We start from the raw sequence: 22363 nt of genomic DNA, 5'->3' as shown, positions 1-22363 counted from the left end.
TGTTGTGCATGTGTACACAAGAAGTTTATTAGAGGCTATTCACACTTCAGTGGAGCTCAGAGATTGCAGTCTGTATTATATTGGTTAAATGAAGCATATAACATTCTATATTTCTCATACGAGAAATATTCATTCATTTGTATTTGCTTCCATGATACTCATCTGTTCTTATTCCTTTGTTTCACTGAAGGCACATGTACCTTTTAGGTGTTTTGCTTGGGCTTGCACTGTAAGCCCAGGGGACTGAAGCAGCTCAAGTGGTTGCAGGAGAACCAACTTCAGTTTGAAAATAGAAAAGGTAGAATTGCTCAATGTGATGTCAAACTCTAGGTAGCATTCACTAGGTTGCACATAGTGCTGCAGGTACCTGGCACTGCTACTTTTGTACTCACAACAGTAAACCTGTGTGCTATGATGCTCTGGTTTCTGAACTTACTAATTAAATCTGTACTTTCTGGGGAATCTCTGTGCTGTACTCTGTATGTACAGTGCAGTTTCTGTGTGCTCTTCTGAAGAATTCAGAAAGCTCTCACCTGAATTTCATTCGTATATCTCCGACACTAACATGTGGGTTTTTTTGGATCTAATTGCTTTTGAAAATTGGTTATATATTTCTAATTCGTATAAGTTTGTATTGGCTTGTTTTGTTGTCCTTTTTTTTTTTTTTTTTTGTATTTGCTTGTTAGAACCTAAGAACGGCTGTACTGCAGAAGAGCAAAGGTCTATCTGGTCTGTTCTATCCTTTTTCTGACAGTAGCCTACAAGGGATTCTGTAGGACTGCCTCTGTTACCAAATACAATCCTCCCTACTGCATTGCTGGGAGAGAAGCATAGCTGGTGTAATTTGAAGAGTCCTCTAGTGCTTTTAGTGAAACTAGTCCCATATTCTTACTGCAAAGAAGACATGCTGGCATACCCATGATGGTGAAAGTACACTGCTTCGGTTGTGATGTGGTGTTTTTTGAGGTTGAGCTTGGTTCCACAGCTGATATTCACATTAGTTGGGAAAAAAAATGAAGTATTTGCCCATGATTTTCTGAATATGTAGTCCATTAAATGTGAAGATCATATAAAAGCTAACATCAGACTTGAGTTTAAACGATCATTAAATAACTATTACAGTAAACTGCTAAATGTCTGATCTTTGTTAAATCTTAAGACTTACAAGAGACCATGCATATTTTTCAAATTCTGTTGTCTGCAATTGTGATACCAGTTCTTCTAGAAAGTCTCTGAACTTGTAAGGAAGTAATAGGGCTTTTAGTTTCAATGAAATAAAACTCTTGGTAACATGTCTCTTGTTAGCATTAGTAATCTGTGCAGTGCATTCATCAAGAGTCATTATGCTTTAAGAATAAGAAAAAAGAAATATACTCTGTATCCTAGAGAAAATTTTTCAGCCTATTACGTTGTATAGTTTTAGATTTCTGAAATTACTTAAATGTGGTCTTCAGGGTATTTGCATTCGTAAAGAATATTTGGTTATGCTTATTGCTTCCCTTTGCCTTTCTTGACTGTCAAAACACAGTGATGCTTTTGAAGATTTATGGCAGATGGGTAATGAGATTGCTGACTGTTAACTGCAGCATTCAGAATCTGTTGGTGGAAGGAGGCAGGAGTTTAAAAAAGAGAGAAGGTTATTGGGGCTTTGTTGCAATGAAGATAGGTGATAGAACTTTGCTTTCAATTGGGAAGCTTAAATATATTATGTTACAAATTAGAAAAATCTCCACTCTTCCTGCTATCTAGTAGTCAAATAAAATATTTCAGAAAAAAATTATGGAGATGTCAGATTGCGTTAAAGTGAGCGCAGTGAATCACAAGAAAGGCAAGGACATTATACAAATTTTCGGTAAGCATATTCAGGCTATATTGCGTATGCTTAATTCAGCACAAATAGCAGCCTTTAAAAGATCAGAAACAAATAATAAACTAATGTCTGCAATAACTATTGCTTATATACCTGTGTAATTGTGTAAAAGGGAAAATAGGTCAGCAGTGCCCTTAATTGGGTTAACTGTTGAAGGAAGATTTCAAAGTCTGACTCTCACAGTGTGTGCTGTAAATGAGAAAGAAAAAAAGTCTGTCCTCTTTCCTGACCGTTGTGCAATCAGCTATTGGGGTACACCTCAGACTGAAATTTAGAGGAGAGGAAAAAAAAAACCAACTATCTCCCACTGACTCTATTTGGAATATGTCTCCTTATTTGGCAATGTTGGTTCATGCACAACTGTAATTCTTTATTAATTTTGTTCACTTCTAAACACATAGATACTCTGTTTAGAAGCAAGAGTCTCCACTTTCATGTTTATACATTAATGCTAATCACAATGTCCAAATTCTAGAAATGCTTAAATCTGTATGTATGAGCTGTTAGAAGTTTTAGAGGATGTGTCAGAATGGAGTTTTTTTTACACATTTTGGTATTTGCTGAGGCCTGAGAATAAAGAGCAAGCTACCTTTAACTGTAAGTACTGGGTAGGTTACTGTGTTCAGAAGCACATACAATCATAGAATGGTTAGGGTTGGAAGGGACCTTTAAAGGTCATCTGATCCAACCCCCCCCTGCAAGGAGCAGGGACATCTCCAACTAGATGAGGTTGCTCAGAGCCCTGTCCAACCTGGCCTTGAATGTTTCCAGGGACAGGGGATCCACCACCTCTCTGGGCAACCTGTTCCAGTGCTCCGCTACCCTCACTGTAAAAATTTTTTCCTTATATCCAGTCTGAGTCTACCTCCCTCTATTTTAAAACCATTATCCCTTGTCCTATCACAACAGGCCCTGCTAAAGAGTTTCTGCTCATCTTTCTTATAAACCCCCTTTAGGTATTGGAAGGCTGCTATAAGGTCTCCCCGGAGCCTTCTCTTCTCCAGGCTGAACAGCCTGGAACTCTCTCAGCCTGTCCTCATAGGAGAGGTGCTTCAGGCCTCTGATCATCTTCATGGCCCTTCTCTGGACTCGCTCTAACAAGTCTATGTTCTTCTTATGTTGGGGGCTGCAGAGCTGGATGCAGTACTCCAGGTGGGGTCTCACCAGAGCAGAGGGGGAGAACCACCTCCCTCGACTGCTGGCCACACTTGATGCATCCCAGGATGTGGTTGGTTTTCTGGGCTGCAAGCGCACATTGCCAGCTTATGTTGAGCTTCTCGTCCACCAGTATCCCCAAGTCCTTGTCCTCAGGGCTGCTCTTGATCCATGCTCGACCCAGCCTGTATTTCTGAAATGAAATGTGAAATTTCACAATAAAATAATTTCAAAAAGGAATTTAAAAGGAATTTCACATGAAATAATGAGTGAGAAGAAGAGATGAAGCCAAAGAAGTTACTGAATCTGCAAGGAAGAAGATTCTCCTTCTTTTGTTTCTTGATGCAGGTGTTTACCTGTCTTCCTTACTTTGATTTCTAGAGACCCTACTAATGAAACATTGATGAAGCTACTGGACTCTTTGGAAATACCCTAACACCTTTGAAAATTAATCTTGTGGGTTTGCGGGCCTCATTTTAAAGTAAAGTCTGAACATTTTGAGTCATGATGAATTAGCTAGCATTCCTGTCTCCTGGGCAGTATCCGTGCCAGGAGATAGGTGAAGGATGGGGAAAAGAACAGGAATGAAAAGATGTGTAGTTCCTTATCATCTTTTTTTTTTCAAAAAAGATGGACGCTTTTCCCAGGCTGTGCACACACAGAGGGAGTTCAGGAACTCCCTGGGAGTCTCATCTAGGACTATTGCCTAAGTTGTGATTTTTTTTTTTTTTTAATTTTCCTTACAAAATGTGACAGAGGCAGTTGCTGAAACAAAGAGGTATGGCAGCAGCATCCTCAAGCAAAGTGTATTATTATTTTTCATGAGGAATGTTGTCTGTGATCCTTTGTTTGTTTTTTTTCTGTTGCCTTGTTTCAGCACATAGTGCCAGCTTGCTCAGGGATCATTTCAGTAGATCATAGGCGTTATAGAAGTTCTAAAATACCCCTCTGCACCATACGCTACCTAAAGTATAATAATCCTTTAATCTGTTCACTGCATGACATCTGGGCCGTTATTTAACACAATAATTCATGTTGATTGTGCATATCAGTCTGTATCGGAGCAGAGAAGTGCCAAAGCAGTGGTGGAAAGATGAGAATTTAGGAAAATGCCTGTAGGGCTGTGCCTTGGATCAGGGGAGACCTACCTGCGTGTGGCAGGTGACCAACCTGCCACCAGTGTGGCTGTGTAAAATCTTTATATGAGAATAATATTATCTGGAGATAAGCTCAAAACAGAATAGGAGGGGGAAGATAAACTACCAGGACCCAAGTTACAGAAGCACATTAATATTTACTCGATATCTCTTTATACCCTCTAGTCAGCGCGACAGATGTAGCTGTGTTTTAAGACATTATCATTCATTGAAGGAGGCAAAAAAGATAGTCTTTCCCTTCCTTCCATCCCTGGTAATCTCAGATGTTCACCGTGCGTGCCGGGGGGGAGGAGGTGGAGAGCCGAGCGCTGGTGGGAGAAGAATGCAATTATCCCAAAGCCTCCTGACGGGCATCCACTCCTTCCTTCCAGCTTAGCTGCTCTGACCACAGGCTGAGGGCTCGTGGGACATGGACCAGATTGAAAAAGTGGAAGCAGACAGATGGTTATTTGTAATCATAATGTAAATGTAAATCCTATAAAAATGTTTTCTTTCTAAGGGCCTGAAAGCTGTTGTAGTGGAAAGTAGGATTAAGGCATGGATATCTAGCCTAGGATAATTTTGACCCCGCCACCTTCCCTCCTACCCCATAAACGTCGTCACTTTATCTCCGCTTCCTTTAAATAAATTGCTGGAGCCTCGGTGGAGGAAATTAATTCGGTTTCCATGTAATTCCCTGAGTTTATGAGTATCAGTTTGACCGAGGCCTGGATTTAGGCCTAAGCTGGCAGGTGCTGGTAAGCAGTTGCCTTGGTAGCAGGGGACTTCTTTTTTCTTCTTTCTCCCTCACACTGGCAGGTGCGTGGCCGGCGAGCATTTATCTCAGCACTGCCATTGCTGGATGTGCTCGCTTTCCGCAATTGCGCTGGCAGGTACCTGTAAATGGCCCTACAGGGCTTTGCATGCCTTACAGAAGGGCATCACAGCTCGCGGATATCTATCTTGTTTGAGCAGCATCCGATCAAACTTTAATTAACTTTTGTCCACAGCACCGTTATAGGCTGCGTGTATGATTTAGCTGTCCTTTCCAGCTCTACGGTCCCCTGGTGCCTTTCCAGACAGCAAGGCATAGCCATCCAGTACTTTTTGCCCTTCTGAGGCTTGGCCTCTAGAAAGATCTTGAGGATGTTTGCGCTGCCATTGGGCTGGCAGAAGGGAGCAGCTCCACCCTGCATGGCCATCGCTGCGATGGGGGCTGAGTGCAGGCACCAGGGTCCTGCTCTCCGAGGACACCAGCTGCACTGTCATCCCCGTGTGGTCAGGCGGAGCGGGATGCCAGCAATCTTTCTCTTTGGCATCCCCTGTTAAATGTAGGGTAACACCCGTGCAGGCACAAAAGGAGCTGCGTACCTTGCATTAAAGCTGCAGTAAAGCAAAAACAGAACAGGGCATGAAGAAAAGGAGTCTCATGGCAACGTTTCACCACTTATGTTGAATTTTAAAAATGCTAGTATTCATACCCTGTCAAGAGGAGGGCTGGCTTCTCAAGTGAAAAAAAGCCTCTTGCCAGGGTGTGGAGAGGGTGATCTGCTCAGCTCACTGATAGTTGTTGGGAAGTACCCAGCAGCTGTGGATAGCTGGCTGAGGAATATTCTTGCAGCTCTCAAACCATTTTTCTGTTTTCACAGAGATTGTGCCATTAGATATGGGGAATGCACTAAGCTATGCTGCAACTTTTCCATTTACCATGCTAATAAGCGTGAACTCGGCTTCCAGTTGATGCTCCTTTCTTCCGTAGCTTTCTGTGCTGCTGGAGTGGGACAGCAAGCCCGCCAGCTACTGCTCCAGTCTCCTCTGCACGCACCCTTCCTCTTCCCTGCTTCTTGTCTCTTGAGGTGGCGTTTGGATGTGCTGACCAGATTAACGTCTGTGTCTTCTGTTGTCATTATTATACTGCATTAAAAGCACTGGATCACAGAAACAACAGCTCATGCCCTCTGCTCTTTACCTTGCTTTTCTCTCTGCTTTGTGTCTTACTCTTTTCCTTCCTTTACCTGCCTTTTTGTTTTCACTCTCCCTAAACTTACAGTGCTCCCTGCCTTCCTCTCTGAGTTATTTTCTCTCTTTAATTTATATTCCACACATTTTTCTCTTATCTTTTTTTCTTTCAGTCCCTGCTTTATTTTTTCCCTATTTCATTTTTCTCCAACGGTTTTTTGTTTTTCTCCAAAACTCAGAATGCTTTAGATGAAAATAGTGAGATGTATCTATTCAAGATTCGCATATGTGCTGAGGTACAGAGTAAGATTAAGTAAACCCTGTAGAATCAATTTTGTCTTCCATTCAAGCCAGATTTGCAGTAAGGCTCGAGTAAAGGAATGTGATAAAATCAAATCACCTCTTAGCCTCATATTCCGAGGCTGATTGGAGCCTTACACAGTTGCTGGGATGATTCAGAGAAAGTTAATGTAATTTGCTGTGTATCACCCTAAGAAACTCTATTTGTCAGTTCTTCAGTGCTTCATATAGCAGTATGAATTGTTCAAGGAAAATGCTTTCCTTAATGTTGCTGCCAGGAGTTAGGAGTCAGGAGGATAAAGTCATTATGTTGTGTGACCCGCTGATTTTCTGGGGATTTTCCACTAATAGATTTGCAGTGAAGTTCTGTGATTGTACAAAGAATCAAGACAATAAAAATTAATATTTATTTAGTGTGTAATAATAATGGAAGAAGTTGATATTTATCCATTTGCTAGTTATATAAAAGAGGACATAGCATTACCTAGAAATATTTTTTTCTTCCTGTGTGTCATAGTGATCACAGAGACATATGAGAATGTTTCCTAAAATACATGATTTTATAAGACTTTTTTTTTTGTTCTTTCCCTGAAATTACTGTGGTATTAGCTTTCTTGGCTTTGCAAAATGTTGTAATACCAAATAGTCAGCAGGCCATGATCTTCAGCATGCTGTTTCTGTGTTGCGCATTACATAAGCTATTTCTTCCATTTAATCTTGAATCTCTATAAATTCCATTTCCATCAACTTAATTACTGTGAATCAAAAGTGTACGAGTGATTTGTATGAATCAGAGATATTTGGGGATTGAGTCTTTTGTTAAGTGATCTGTTGGGTGTGTCACCTAAGAAGACTCCGGGTTCTTGCCAGAGCTACATTTGTTGCCAGCTGCGTCCTGTCACTTTTATTTTATCCTTCAAGACCTAAATAATCTTTCTTTTTTTTGTGTGTTAGAAAAGGAATTAACTTCCAATTAATTCCCTCCTTCCTCTGGGATCTACCTGTGTATCCCAAAGTGGGGAACAATGAATGTTACCTTGTATGTTGTTTCAAGTGCCACAAATATACAGCCCACTCACCTCAGCCCATTCAGAGACCAATTCTTACGTGTATTAATCATACTTTCTTCTGGCTTATTACCAGACAGAAAAATATTCAGTTCCAAATGTTAAAATGGGGCACGTTTTATTAACATTGAAAGCAGTAAATTATCTCTGCTTATGAAATGAGACTGAGCAATTTCTGTTGAACTCCTCCTGACTTGCCCCTTCACTAGGATACAGTGTTTTCTAATTTCTCAGAGGGCCCTGGTTCCATTAAGGGCGAGAACTGTTTTAAAACTGTAATGAAAGCCATGCGTAGCTGAAATTCAAGGAGGGGAAATGCCCTAAGTTCTATTTCAGTAGCTCATCTAGAGCTATTTTCAGTTTTATGTTTATAAGAATGTCAATTAACCTAGAGACTAGGACACACATGGAAGAATAACAATGAAGTGGATATCATTTTAGCACACTGAAGCCAGCTAGTTGGACCTAATACTTCTTTATAGAAGCTTGATTTACATAAGAAGCTGGCCTGTGTTGCCTAATTTAGTTCTCAAACAGCTTGGTGATTTAAATGCTCTTTCCTTTCAATGGCATGGGACAGCACTGGTCAAAGTTGCAGAAATACTAAAACTAAAAAAATAAAAGGAAGAAGTAAATATGCTGGAAGCATGCTACCATCAGCTTGATTTCTCTGATACATTTCAGAACTGGTGATCACTTTGGCATGTATTTGGGGATAACACTAATAATAGTAATAATAACAATACCCTTAATCAAAGTGTAACTCTGCAATTCAGTATCAGTTGTATCGCTTCTTTACCTAACTTATGCTGAAGTTGGAGATCCAAGCAAGCCAAATATTCAGCACATTTTTTCTGTTATGAAAAGAACTCAACATCAGACCTGCAGTGCTATTTTTGCAGGATGGGAAGTGACCCTGTCAAGGTTAAAAAGAGTACTGAGTGCTACAGGTCTTTCTAATTTAAATGCAGAGCAGTGTTCTTATCTGGAGAAAAAGCAAGGAAAAAAAAAAGTGTGAAATCTGCCTCCATCGGACAGAAGGTCATGCCTCATCCACTTCTTTTACGAGATCTTTTATAGTAAATATGAGATGTAAAGTTATCATGTAATAATGCTTGAGACTTTTGTTTGTTTAATATTATATGTATCTGCATGGTTTTTTTTTTTAGAAGTCATCACTTCTAGTAATTTTTTTCTTCTTTCCCTCATTTGTTGCATTAGTGCTACGAGATGACTTCCGCCAAAACCCTACAGATGTTGTGGTGGCAGCTGGAGAGCCTGCCATACTGGAGTGCCAGCCACCTCGTGGACACCCTGAGCCTACCATCTACTGGAAGAAAGATAAAGTCCGTATTGATGACAGAGAAGAGCGGATCAGTGTGAGTAAAACTCAGGTGGCTTTCTGTAGCCACAGGGCCTGCATTGAAGTCCCGCAGCTGAGTGCAGCAGAACTTTACAGCTTTATAGCCTTTCCTGTAGAGACTCATCCTAACTCTTCACAGTTTGCCTCTCTGAGCTTTCCCAGAAGAAGGGGGGAAGGTTGTTTATTCCTTCTGGTTTGTATCTCCAACTTGAATTTCTTGAGGCTTGATTTGTATAACCAGTGTAACGGAGGTCCATTAGAGCTGTAGATTTGGTCATGTGAGCTGCTCTGTTAGATGGATGACTTAGTGGATGTTTTTGACAAATTTGGCCTTACCTTTTCTGGATCTCAGTTCACTGAAATAAGAATATCAGACCTTATAGCAGAGAGGTGTTTTAAAGATAAAATCAGTCATATCTATGAGGTAGACAAATACTCCATGGGAAACAAACCAACAGCTTAGGATGATATTGGTAGTGTGGTATTTGGTGTAGTAATTGGGATGTGTATTCTAAATGAAGGGCTGAAGTTATACTCTAAAGAATTATTTGTCCTGAATAGGAATACATATTGAGTAAATGAGTAACATTGGTTGAATTCTGTGGCAGTTCATTCTATGCACCGAATGAAAAAGGATCCAGCAGGAATACCTAACTTGTCAAGTCATTAGAAATTATATCACAGCATATGCAGGCAAATGGGATAAATTAAACGTGCAAGGACATATTTCATTCTTAATTTTAAATGCTTAGTTTTTCACTATAATATTCCTTCAATAAAGATTTATGTTGTATATAATGATGTGTAACTCATTCAGTGCTGACCTCATTCAATATGGGAGTACTATCAGGAAGCTTGCTTGTTGCTTTGGATGCCTAAGGAGTATTTCAAGCTAAACAATCTAAGTAGTTGCTATTTGTGAGCCAGGCTGTCTCTGCTAGGGTCTACTCAAGAGTAGAGGAAGAGTGAAAGGGAACTGGTTATCATTCCCTGACTCTTAAGTTTCTTTGGCTATATTCCCAGCTTATTCTAAAGCACCCTATTGTCTAACTTTTGACACAGTCTGTGACTTCACAAACTGTAAATTTGTTGTTTTATTTCTTTCAACTACCGTGCTCTTTCACTCTATATGCACCCTTTGTAGCTAGGAAAATGTTAAGTCTTATGGGAGTCGGGTGGGTTCTCAGTTTGGTTGGGATTCCGCCTGTTTGCATCAAGGAAAAGAGAAAATCTCTCTTAATCAGTGAACACGGAATCTGTTCAGAAGCCAGTAAAATAAAACAAACTAAACAAAACTAGGTAAAATTGCCTTGTTCTTGAGAGAGATGTCAAGAGTGCTTTCCATACCGTTATGCAAGAAATACAAGCACTCTGCATTGCTAAAGATGCAGCAAGAAATATAATCTTTGAACTGTAAAGCATCTACTGAAAACTAAAGAAAAAACTCAAATGCAGTTATAATTAGTCAGTAGGATAAAATGTGTTCTAGAACATCTAAAAGGTATTTAAGTATATAGCATTATAATTTTTAAGCTATGCATATATTTGCGAACAAAACTTTAAAATGCCTCAGTTGTGGAATTTGCTGCCTGAGAAGGTAGCTTTTTTTTTTCTGATATATTTTGTTTATCTGAAGTTAAAAATATATTCCTTATTTTGAAACAGATACGTGGTGGAAAGCTGATGATCTCCAATACAAGAAAAAGTGATGCTGGCATGTACACTTGTGTTGGAACAAACATGGTGGGGGAGCGAGACAGTGATCCGGCAGAGCTGACTGTCTTTGGTAAAGTGACTCAAGCTTTTGTTTCCTTTTCACTACAAATGTCATAGACTGAATTGACCTGAGTGACTCATCAAAATATGAGACACAACAAGGTTAACAAAATACAATAGTACCGCTTAAGCTGCATTTCACAGTTTCTGAAGAAGACCAAGTTTCAAAGGCTGCAATTTATAATTATGGAGTTGTGATGGCTCAGCATTTTCCTTCTAAGTGCATAGTTTCAATCTAATTGGAGGTCCTTAGTGATATGCCTACACTCAGAGATGGTAATACATAATGCTCTCCCTCACAAAATTGCCAAATGTAATTAAGCCACTTCTAATACAGTTGACAATGCCTGCTTAACAGAGATTTGGACTAGCATTGCCTATTTAAATAATTCCTTATTCCTGTGGGGTTGTGAAATCAGACCTTTGTAGGAGAGCACAGAAGAGCTCAATTGATCAGTAAAAAGTCACTGGAGAAAATCCTGAGATCAACTTTTTTTAATAGAGATAATTTTCTCATTTATTTTTTAAAGGGCATGAAACAGCTTTTCAGCCTGTAAGCCAAGGCATCATTTAGGCTTTTGGTGTTGCTGAATGAATCAAAAATCATAGAATCATAGAAACATAGAATGGTTAAGGTTGGAAGGGAAGATTTCCTGCAGAAAGAGCCTCCAGACCTGATGGGCGAGGCAAGAAGTTGTTAGGATCATTTGCCCTGTGGTTAGAGTCTAGAGCAAGAATAGAGTAATACTGAACCTAGAGCTGGATCCATCCTGCTAACAGCTGGATAAGAAGCAAAGCCACAAAATCCTGCTGTGGTACATCCTAAAGTCCTGACATTTCTATTTACCATTAGCTGTGGTTTTGTAGGAATTAGTCAAGAGGTCTTGAGCAAACAAAAGAAAATCAATAAGGAAAAAACCCCTCACTGCTAAAGAAAACAAATACATACATACATACAAAAGAAAGGTAAATAGTGTTAATGTTCCCTCCTGCTACACCTCTTTGATATCCTTGATACAATACCAAAATTCCAAGCAAGAATGCTTGTAATTCCAATAAGACTTTTCATAGAAATCCTAATGTCCTTTCTGAAGCAGGTGCTCCTAATTTTTTCACCTTCTGCGTAATATGGTGCACTGGAAAACCAGACACAAATATTGCCATCTGTGTTTGCATGTATGTGTAATTCAACATTTGTTTGTCCACTTAAAAAAAAAAACAACAAAAAAAAACAACTTATAATGGGATTCACAAAAGGCATAGAAAAGTTTCTGCTAGACAAGATCCATGAGTGACTAAGGATTTGCTGCTTTCCAGCATTACAAGACTGTAAGGGCTTCCACTCCACTTAGTTTGTTGTGGATTCATGGAAGCATATGACTTCTGAAGACAGAACTACTGTACCTTGCAAAAAAAGTACAGAAAGGATATCTGTCAAATTATTATATCCTTTGCAGCCAGTCTGAAGTTGTGCCTTTATACAGATGTAAAAGAGACATGACATATCTTCTTCATCAGTTTAAGTACTGATAATCTCTAGCAGTACTCCCTGTGGATAGAAAGCAGATTGCAGTCCTAAACTACAAAGCCTGAAGAAATCCTTAAGAAAATAATTTGTTAAAAAACATTGAACTGTAGGAATAAAAATTGAAATATGTATGTATTTTCATATTCTGCAGAGCTATGAAAAGTCTTGATATAGAATATATTACATAGCCAATTACAATATTCAGATTTTTTTACAGGATTTAATCATAGCAATCAACTCATAAAATACAATCTAAGCTTATTTTGTGAATACTGAACAAAATCAGCAATAAATAAAATTAGATATTTTAATTCTTCATAATTGTTTTAGGCCACTTGAAGACAATTGCATTTAAACTTCCTTTCCTGTCTGTGTGATTTCCGATCTAAAATTCCCCTTCTGTCTAGGTATTCCCTTCCTATCTCCCTTTTTGCTGTCTAAGAATAGCACACAGGAGGCAGGTGCTCAGGTTATGATCCGCTGTTTGACAAGGCAATTTGACTATCCTGTGCCCATTTCCTGGCTGCCACTTGGCTGGGAAGCTCTATGTTGGTGCATTGGACTCCATGTTTAGGTGTGTCCAGGTTAGTCCTGGTCCGCTCCTACAAAATGAGGTGTCTTGGCTTTGCCTTCCACCAGTGGAACAGTTGTACTCCATTCCTGGACTTCAGGCAGCGGCTTGTGTGTGGGTGGGTATGTGCACAGTATATGGGCACAGGATACTGCACTGGAGAGCATTATCCGTGACGTTTTCAGGAAGCAATATATCTACTGGACAGTCCAATCAGTCTAAGCATACAAAATAAATCCAATAAATCCAGCAACTCTGGGAAACATCAGATTGGCTGTGCATGTTCAGATTGACTTTACTGAGCACAGGCAAAACCACAGGTCATCTGCTAAGTCCACAGCCTTCCTCTAATGTGATTCACAGGTTTGAGGAGCATGGGAATAGTGCAAATGTTGAGAAAAAATACGCTAAAAATATCATAATACTTATATATTATTTATGTGCCCAACTTTAACTGTTTTTAATGTATTTGAAAATGGGCTTTGTAATTAAAATGAAGATATCTTAGCTAAGAGGCTTCGAGAATTTAATAAAGTGCCTGGCAAGCCTACAGCTGCTGCTGATTCTGGAGAGGAATGTGTATTAATTAGCTGATTATTAACATCTCTATTCCTTTTCCAAATAACAAACTCCCAAACCCTTTCCATAGTGTGAAGGGGGCCTTAGTAAACACCCCGCCCTGAAGGAAAAGGAACTATTTCATACTAGTTCTCAAGCCTTTCTAGGAATCAGCCGCTTGTTACTTTTGGCTTTGCAAGTTTTTCTGTAATACCTGAAGTTAATTTCTGCATGTGACTCATGACAGATCTCTGGCTCCCTGTACAGCAAATTTAGCTTGAGGCATTGCCTCTGGAAAACCTGAGTCAGTGTGGTGGTAGCTGGTGGCCCAAGGAGAACAGCATTGGAAGCCTAGCCTAAAAGACTACACCTTTCCTGAGTTTAAAAAATTAAAATAAAACAGGCAATAAGAACCTTGGAAAGAAGTAGGAAGAGAAAAGACAAGTTTCCCACATGCAGAATGTATCCACTTGGCTGGGTACTTATTCAATAACCTTTGCTAAGAGATAGTTATGGCTAAAACATGTAGAACCTTCACAAAAGAAGTAACTTTTTTTTCAACCTCATCTGCACAGGAAATCTAGTTTTCAACATTTAGGTACTGCTAACAGCATACTGTTAGTGTTGGTGTAGATTGCCTTTCTTTTGTTCCCAAGTCATGATTCTTTTACTAGCAGAAAATTGCCAAACTTTCACAGTAAAATATCATAAAGTAAGCTGATTATATAAGCAGTTCTTCCCAAAATTATCCCTGTGTTTTGAATAGTGACAATGATGCAGTACATTTTGTTAGTCTTCTATTTCAAGCACTACTGCCAGTTTTTGCATTTATGGGGCTCCAAGGTGTAATCTTGGAGTAAAGAAGATAGGGACTGTCACAAAGTTTAAGTTGGCCTTTAAAGGAAGTTAATAACTAATCCATCAGTCTTTATTATTATGGACACGCTATTCTAAAGGCCAAATTCAGAAGTGTATGTGATACAAATTTGGCTACTTTGCTTGCGTTTGGGCTCATAGGGTTTGGCTGAACAGAATTAAAGCAAGATGCGAAACAGAAACAGTCTCATTCCAATTTGTAAGAAAGCTTGGTTTGTAAATACGTAATATGGAGCCAGAAATCAAATAAAGTAGGAATTACTGTTTATGTTAACCTTTTATCGTTTTGTCATACTACTACACTCTTCTCAGATAAGTTTTCAAGTGGTTTTAACTATTTCAGACTCCTTTGTGTTCCTTTGGACTTAAAATGGTATGTTTGAAGAGACTGTACAAAGGTATATCTTGTATATTGATTCTGAAGCTCAGTGAAATCAATGAAAGCCTTAATATATCAACTTCAAGAGTCTAGCATCAAGCAGTGGGAAAAAAAAAAACGTTTTTAGAAAAGCCTTAAAAGAATATAAACCATAACTAAGAAGAGTAAAAAAATATCTTAAAAGATATGTCAATTCAGACATATTAAAGATTGTTTTGGATTAATCTTTGATTTTAGCTTTGGTACTTGAACCTTTTGTCAGCTAATAAGGTCCTATGGGATGAAGAGGTATTTTTTTCTTATGGTTGAAGGAGTATTTGTGTTTGATGTTCTCTAGACATTGTCAGGCTGAAAGAGAGAACACAGTTTCAGAAAGAGCATGCTATGACAATATGATGTTAGAGGAAAAAATCCAAAACCTCCTTAATGAAGATGTGCTCCATTTAATTTTTGTGAGCTCTGACTAAGTGGAAGACCTTATCAGAGAGTCTTTTCCCACCATATCCTGGAAATTAGTCCCAGAAGCTTTCCCAGCCACATGGTAAATCTACCAAAACCAAATATACATTCACAGTTTAAGACAGAAAAATTGGCAGTGTGTTCTGTCCTTCAGAGCAAAACTCCTTCTGTTTTTCTTCAAATCCTTGTGTTTCCCACTTGCAATGTACCTGTGGCAGTTTGTAAAGAGCCAGTCTGGCTTTGCAATATTTGTTATCCACAGATACTGACAAGTTGTAGTAGAATAATGATATTGCTGTGAAAAAGGATCTAATCTGGTCTAAAACATCTGTACCTAATACTCAGTCAAAACTGAAATTAACACAGTTAACAACTGATAAAATTAATTCTACTTTATTTACGTGTGCCTCTTAACAGTGCTCCTTGTCTTTACTGGCCAAGCTCATCGCATCTTGGATACTGCTTAGACTGTAGAAGTTTGCAGTGTCTATACAAGTCCTTATTTCTCAAATGAAAAATGTCTAAAAAGAGGCAATAGAATAATATCTTTAAATATAATCCCATCTGCTTTTGCAACTGTATTTTCATAGGTAAATTTGGTGTGATCCTAATATCCTGTCTTCTTCCACATCTTCATTTTTGGTGGAGAGCTTTACTTTCTCCAGTGTTGCAGTTGATGACGCTATTGACAGCGTTCTGAAGTGAAACTTAATTCCAGCCATCTAATGTTTCTCTTTTTTTTTCCTTTACATCAGAATATTAAAGTGAAAAAAAATATTTTATTTTTAAACTATTTGCTATTAAATCCCTCCCCAAAACCTTTAATGTTTTAATACTTCTTTCTAGAACACACAACCATTGTTTTAAAATGATGCCTTCTCTCCAGCAAAGAGAGGAAAACAGTTCTAAATCAGATTGAGCGTCTACATTATAGGGACCATCAAATCCTTCATTCTAGCAGTTGCCTCAGCAGAGAAAATATATTAAGGTAGTTAGGATCATTTTAATTAGATTGAGGTCCCATATATGGCTGTCTAACTTTTTGAGGAACAGGGAAAGGGCAGTAATACATCTGAAGGTCATCTGAGTCTCTCTAATAGACTGTGATACTCAGACCAGTTGTTAAATACAGGAAAAATTGAGTTCTGGGGTTAACTTGTGTCAACATCCAAAGCAAGGAAAGCATTTTCCTGTGTATTTCTGGTTAGGATCAGTTCTGTAGGTTTTCTTGGAGTGCATATCTCAAGCACTGCAACAGACTGTAGGTGTGTGTCCAGATTGCATTAACAATCCCCTTTTATAACTGGAAGCAAAGTTTATTCTGAAGTTATAAAGGTCACCCTAGTAATAGCACGACTCGTTGACATGACATAGAACCATGACCTATTTTATAGTTCTCTTCAGAGATTTTTAATATTCATCAGAGAAAGTCTGGTTAGTGGGTCCTTCATTTACTCAGTGAAAGCTTATAAAATAGCTATATTATTTTTTTATATTTGTCTATGATTTAAATTTATTGCCTTTCCTTGTTGTTTCTCAAATATATTGTGTTCTGAATGCTGTTGACAGAGTAACAATCTTTAATTATACCGCAAGGTTTTATTTATGGGCAAACCATTTCAAAAGACAAAAAATAAAAAGATTTTTTTCTCAAGTCTAGCTCTGAAACTAAATTCAACCTGGCTGTGTGAAGAAACCTTCTTTATTTAGCATGCTTGGGCAAGCAGCGCTCTGTCTCCTGAGAGATTAACATTGTAAGCAAGTTATGCAGGTGACTCAAATCCAGTTAATCTCACATAAAGAATGTTAATTGCATTGGCAATGGCATTCACTCTGATCACTTTATAGCTGTATAATTAGCTATTGGACATATTCAAGGGGTTGCCTGAGTGATACAAATACAGGAAAAAACATGAGAGAAACTTGTTCTTTCCTGATTCACACTGTGCAAAATGCGGAGATGATGGAAAAATGGAAGCAGCCATTACTGGTATTTGCATGTCCTTGCTAACTGAGATCTGTGCGTACATAGCTATTTATTTTCTAGCAGATTCTTAACTGTTTAGGAAAATAAACAGTTTCAGAAACTGATCTGAAACAAACATGTACATATACTCCTAAATTGCCTTGATATGGTCTCAAGTGATTTACCTAATGATCTTGTGGCCATTTACTGGCTGGTCAGCTAGGTTTTCCTCCAAATGTGCTAGGAATTTATTTTCTCATCTCCTGTATAGAAGCACTTACCGCCACAATTAGCCATTTGATAAATATGTATATGTTACTTTCTTAGCTGTTTACAGGCAGCTTTTATAAATATGGCCTAAAAAAAATTTTTGTATGCAGACCAAGCCAACATACAGGCACATGCAGAGAGCTATTTAAATTCAATGCGGATGAACGAGGGTCTCTACGTCACCTAGGAGGGAGGATGCTGATCTGGATCTAAATTTCTTGAGTCAGGACCACGTCTTGAAAAACAAATACCAAAATGTGCAGTGTATTGTGTATGAGCCCAGAGCAGGGGTTTATCTGAGCTCTTCTTAGGAGAGAAGCTGTGAATAAGATACTGTTGGAAACTTACAGAAAGTTTCATTAAGATATTCCCATCTAGATCTGCATAATTACAGACAGGCCAAGTGCATTACTTAGCATAAAGGTTAACAACTAATGCCTTTGTTACTTTGTCCACTTTTAATAAGACTGTAAAATTAAAAGGCTTTATCTAAAATTTTCCACATCTGATTGGAAAACTGATTTTTTTTTTTTTAAATTGGCAAACTAATTCATTCTTCTCTAAGAATGCTGAAGTTCCTGCAGTTTGGATGTGAAAGGGGTAATTGGAGAGAAATGGGGGAAGGATTTGAAGGAGAAGATGGAGGAAGTTTTTTGTCCTGAGAAATGCAGGTCCCTCATATTGAATAACAAGGACCTAAAATTTGAAGAGAAATAGCTACACTATACTAGAGGTGTAATTTTTTTTTTCTTTTCCAAAGATTTTTCACTAAATTTAGCCTATTATGCTCCTCTTTAAATAAATAAATAAATAAATAATCAATTAATACTCCAGAGACACCAGGTAGAATGCAGGTCTGAACAGTATTTTCCTGGAACTGCACTGCACTACTGCTGCTTTCACTCTCCTGGGATGATGTTTGGTTACTTCAACCAATTTTTCTTGTGTTAACATTGTGGATAGGCTGTATCTGGATGACAGAGAGGAAAGAAGCTCCACTTCAAATGTAGTTCAAACACGGTGGAGAAGAGTCAATTTGCTGTGAGGTACGAAAAAGTGAAAGGCATGGATAGCTGGAAGGGAGACTGGACTTGTCAACTTGCTGGGTTCCAGCTGCGAGCAGCAATATTCTGGGCTGGAAGGAGACAAATTGTCTAAGGAAGCAATCAGCAGCTGTAAAGAGCTGGCACAGCCAGAGACCGGAATGGAGAGGGACTTGAGGCACTGTCACAGGCTGGAAAAGACACATAGGTGAGGGTAGGAGCAAACCTAGCTGGAGGCTGGGAAGGGTCAGGAGACTACATGCACAGGGAAGGAAAAAAATCTGACGAAGCACACTCAGGACAAGGAGCTGTACTGAAGGTGTACACAAACTTGACACAGGAAATAAAGACTGAGATTTCAAGGTGTGGAGAGAGACTAGAACTGACTTTACTTGTCCAAACGCTGCTGGAACATGCAGATCTCAGGCAGAACTAGGAAGAGGACAAAAGCAATGCCTTGGGAGAAATGGGAAGAAGAATCTCTGAATGTTAGGTATGTTTTTATCTCTAGCATCTTGAAAAGTGCTATAGATTCTTGAATGTGTCTATTCTGCTGACAAAATATGTTTTTTCCCTGCTAATACATCCCCCTGCTAGTATCGTTGAATTCCTATGTGATGCTGTCACTCATTTACATAATTATTAATAGGTAGTTTTGTATTCCTGATTTTCTGACTTAATATTCTGATTTGTAAAAGTGATGAACATTTTATCAACTGCAACCAAATTCAATGGAAGCTGAGCTTTGAACAGACAAATTTAATACTAAATCCTAAAAAAAAAAAAAATACTGGCAATTTTGTGTCTCAGGTTGAGCATCAAAATTCAGCAGATATTTTTTACCTTACTTTCTTAGATCTCCATCACACCTCAGAAAGGAGCTATGAAAATAAATGGATTGTTTATGAAGCATTAAGATAGGTGTAATGGAGGTCATGAGGAACTTAATAGTTCCATCTTTGAAGTGAAGTTTGAGTAGTATGACAGGAGGCCACCCACTAAACAGTACAACTAAAGAAAAATATTAAACACCTGCTCATTAAATTGAATACCAACTATCTGGAGATGTTTGGGGAAGAAATAGTATGTGATCATATAATTGCGACTGTTCCCATAAGGCATAAACAGTAAGGGAGTGATTAAAGGGCATACAGACAGCCTTAGTTCTGGCACTGAGGTGCTGTGTGCTTGATTTTGCAACCTTATTAACGTTATTTTAATTTATTATTATTATTATTTGGTTAAATTAAGCATGGATAGCCGACCCATAAACACAGCTCTGTAGTTATCAAGACAAACTGCCTGAGTCAGAATCTGATATTGCTTACGTCTGTGTGAATTTTGAATGATTTTTAAAGTGACATCATACCCTTCAACTTTCTGAGGATGAAACGTGAAACGCACTGTGTAATCAGTTTTAAATGTCTTTATAATAAATCTCTATATAGAGTGGAAATGCTTCTTCATAGAAATGCAGTCTTTTAATGGTTTGACTCTAGCATAAATAATTTATGACAATAAAAATATGGTAGGGCTAAGAGAGAACAAAATTTATGCAATCCAAAGGCAACTTGGAAACTAACCCCAGTGATATCCTTTCAAATGAAATTACTGGCGCTTTGAGTTTGTACCAGTATAACTGAGATCAGATTGTGGCTCTGCATCTGGACTTTAAGCAGGCCTGTGCAACATTATGATGATTAATAATATTTGTAGCTGTGCAGGCTAACATAACAAGGGTAAACAGAACTTATTATTCAGGCCTTAATGTAGTTTTCCATGGTGAAGTTAGCGATGGGGATCAGGGAAGCTCTGACCTCTGCACGATAGTCCACAATTACCTGAGGTGTATAACGCAGAGTTTACATTTTCCTCTGAAGATATTGATTATTACTAAAGGCAGACTATCTCCATTGGCAGCTCATATATCACTAGAGCAGGTAGGAGTTTTACGTCATGCTCTGTGTATGCAGTGGTGCAGAGCCAAAACGTTCACATGGAATGGCATGGCCTTGGAGGCTTCTCCACTGGCGCGGCAGGTGGGCAGCCATTGCCAGCACAGGCTTCCTTCCAGTGGCACTCAGCTCTTGCATGAGGGTTGAATGCGACAGCCATCGCCTCTCCCGCCTGGCAGTCGTCTTCCGGGCTCTTTATGCACATCATCAATTCCACTTGTCTGAATTTGTGGAGCTTAGCCTCCTTTCTTCATTCTGTGAATCAGTAAACAAAAAGATGCTGAAAAGTCAAAAGTGTTCAGTTTCAATCCTCTGACTCACTAAGGAATTTTAATGTCTTTTTCAAGAACGGCCCACGTTTCTCAGGCGACCGATTAACCAAGTGGTGCTGGAGGAGGAAGCTGTGGATTTCCGGTGCCAGGTGCAGGGGGATCCCACACCAACGGTCCGGTGGAAGAAAGATGATGCAGACTTACCGAGAGGAAGGTGAGGGCAACGTTCACGTTCTCCACACTTTCAGATTTCAACTGTTGAATAATGCTGTAATCATTCCCTACTACTTACCATTTGTTGTTTGACATTATAGGCAAGATTTATTGCCCATATTTCTGGTCTTTGGCACTACAAAACCTTTCCAGAGCCAGCTAAGCAGGGAAGCCCATTCTGGGTTGAATTGTCTAAGGTAATGGATTCCTGTGGAAGGAAGAAAAGTGATGCAGAGGCATTGTGAACATATGGGTATTCACTGAAATGGCTGGAGAAAAGTAAAGATGTTTTACGAATGTACTAGTCATAGTAGCCTCGTCCTGGTTCTGGCCAGGATAGAGTTAATTTTCACCTGAGCTGGGAGAGGAACTGGAGCTGGTGGCACCTGTGGCTGGGGAACACAGCTGAGATAGTTTACTAATGAGCCAACAGCCAGGACAGTTTACCCAAATTGGCCAAAGGGGTATTCCATACCTGTGACATCATGCTTAGAATATAAGTGAGGAGGGTGGTGAGGGGTGCCTCCTGCTGCTTGGGAGGAAGCTGGGCATCAGGATCTGTTGTGAACTATTGTACTGTAAATTATGTGCTTCAGTATTTTTGTTATTAGGTTTGTTTGTTTTCCATCTCTGTTTTGTTTTCTTCTGTTATTATCTTATTTTTTTTTTTATCTCAACCCATGAGTTTTGCTTTCTTTTCTTTGCCAATTCTCCTCCCTGTCCCACTGGAGGGTGGGGGGAGTGAGCGAGAGACTGTGTAGCTTGGTCCTGAGCAAGGCTAAGCTACGACAAGCCTTCATAATAACATGCTGATACCAAAAGGGAGAAAACTCAGCTGTAGTTTTCGGCAATCATTAGGATGAATTAGAGAAAAAGCGCTTTGGTGGCTCCTTAGCTAGGGTCTTTTAAGTCTCAGAGAGAAACCTTATTGAGGAGACAAAAGAACTAACTAGCGGAAGTGGAAAATAAAGATGGTATTTGGAACAAGCCCTTGTGTTCAAGAAAGAGTCAGTGAATCTGGAATAAATGTGGAGGAAATTCCAGCATGAACAGGGGATGAGAGTCTGTCTTACAAAAGGACATTAACTTGGTTCCTTTCAGCTAACAGAACAGTGTTTGGTCCTGGCTTCTGGAACTCTTTCTAGTTTTGATGGTGAATCATTATTAGATTAAAAAATCTTAACATAGAAATAGGCCCGGGAACAGGAATGACACAACCATAACACAACCAATCCTTCCAGCCATGTGAATCCCAATTTATTTTTGCACAGTGCTTTTAAATTCAACAGGAGACATGAATAGTGCCTTTTTTTTAACCCCGTCACAGTTGATTGTTATTTTCCATCAGCATTCGTTATTCCTGGGATGTTGCTAATGGAATTTGAAGAAAAGAAAAAGAAATCTAGATCTTCTGTTCTTCAAACAAGTGCTTTAAACACTGGGCTTACTTAGGCTGGCTGCGGGTGTTATTTCTGCCCCTCCAATCATGATTTTAAAAAAAGAGCAGCTGCAATGGTGTTTGTGGCTAGTTTGCATCAGTTATATTAAGTGCGCTGTGAGGAGACTTCTAGACTGGGCCTAACTAAAACAAGTTAAACATTGCTGTCTGCTTTCTTTATCACAGCGTGTCTTGTGTCTTCACCCCAA

At 39.0% G+C, this 22363-nt stretch overlaps 1 protein-coding gene across 1 annotated transcript in view; it reads left to right on the top strand.

The window, feature by feature from the left end:
* The window catches only part of ROBO2 (roundabout guidance receptor 2), a 474965-nt gene that overhangs the window by 313738 nt on the left and 138864 nt on the right, over positions 1-22363 (top strand). Inside the window, exons 3-5 of the mRNA XM_086763780.1 lie at positions 8709-8866; positions 10516-10636; positions 20579-20717. Of these exons, the coding sequence (XP_086619906.1) occupies positions 8709-8866; positions 10516-10636; positions 20579-20717 (418 nt within the window). The remainder of the gene's footprint in view (positions 1-8708; positions 8867-10515; positions 10637-20578; positions 20718-22363) is intronic.

Source organism: Chlamydotis macqueenii, chromosome 1 (assembly GCF_036417535.1).
Source record: "Chlamydotis macqueenii isolate bChlMac1 chromosome 1, bChlMac1.mat, whole genome shotgun sequence".
NCBI lineage: Eukaryota > Metazoa > Chordata > Aves > Otidiformes > Otididae > Chlamydotis > Chlamydotis macqueenii.
Note: the sequence above shows the minus strand (reverse complement) of the source record. Positions and strands in the feature narration are given on the sequence as shown.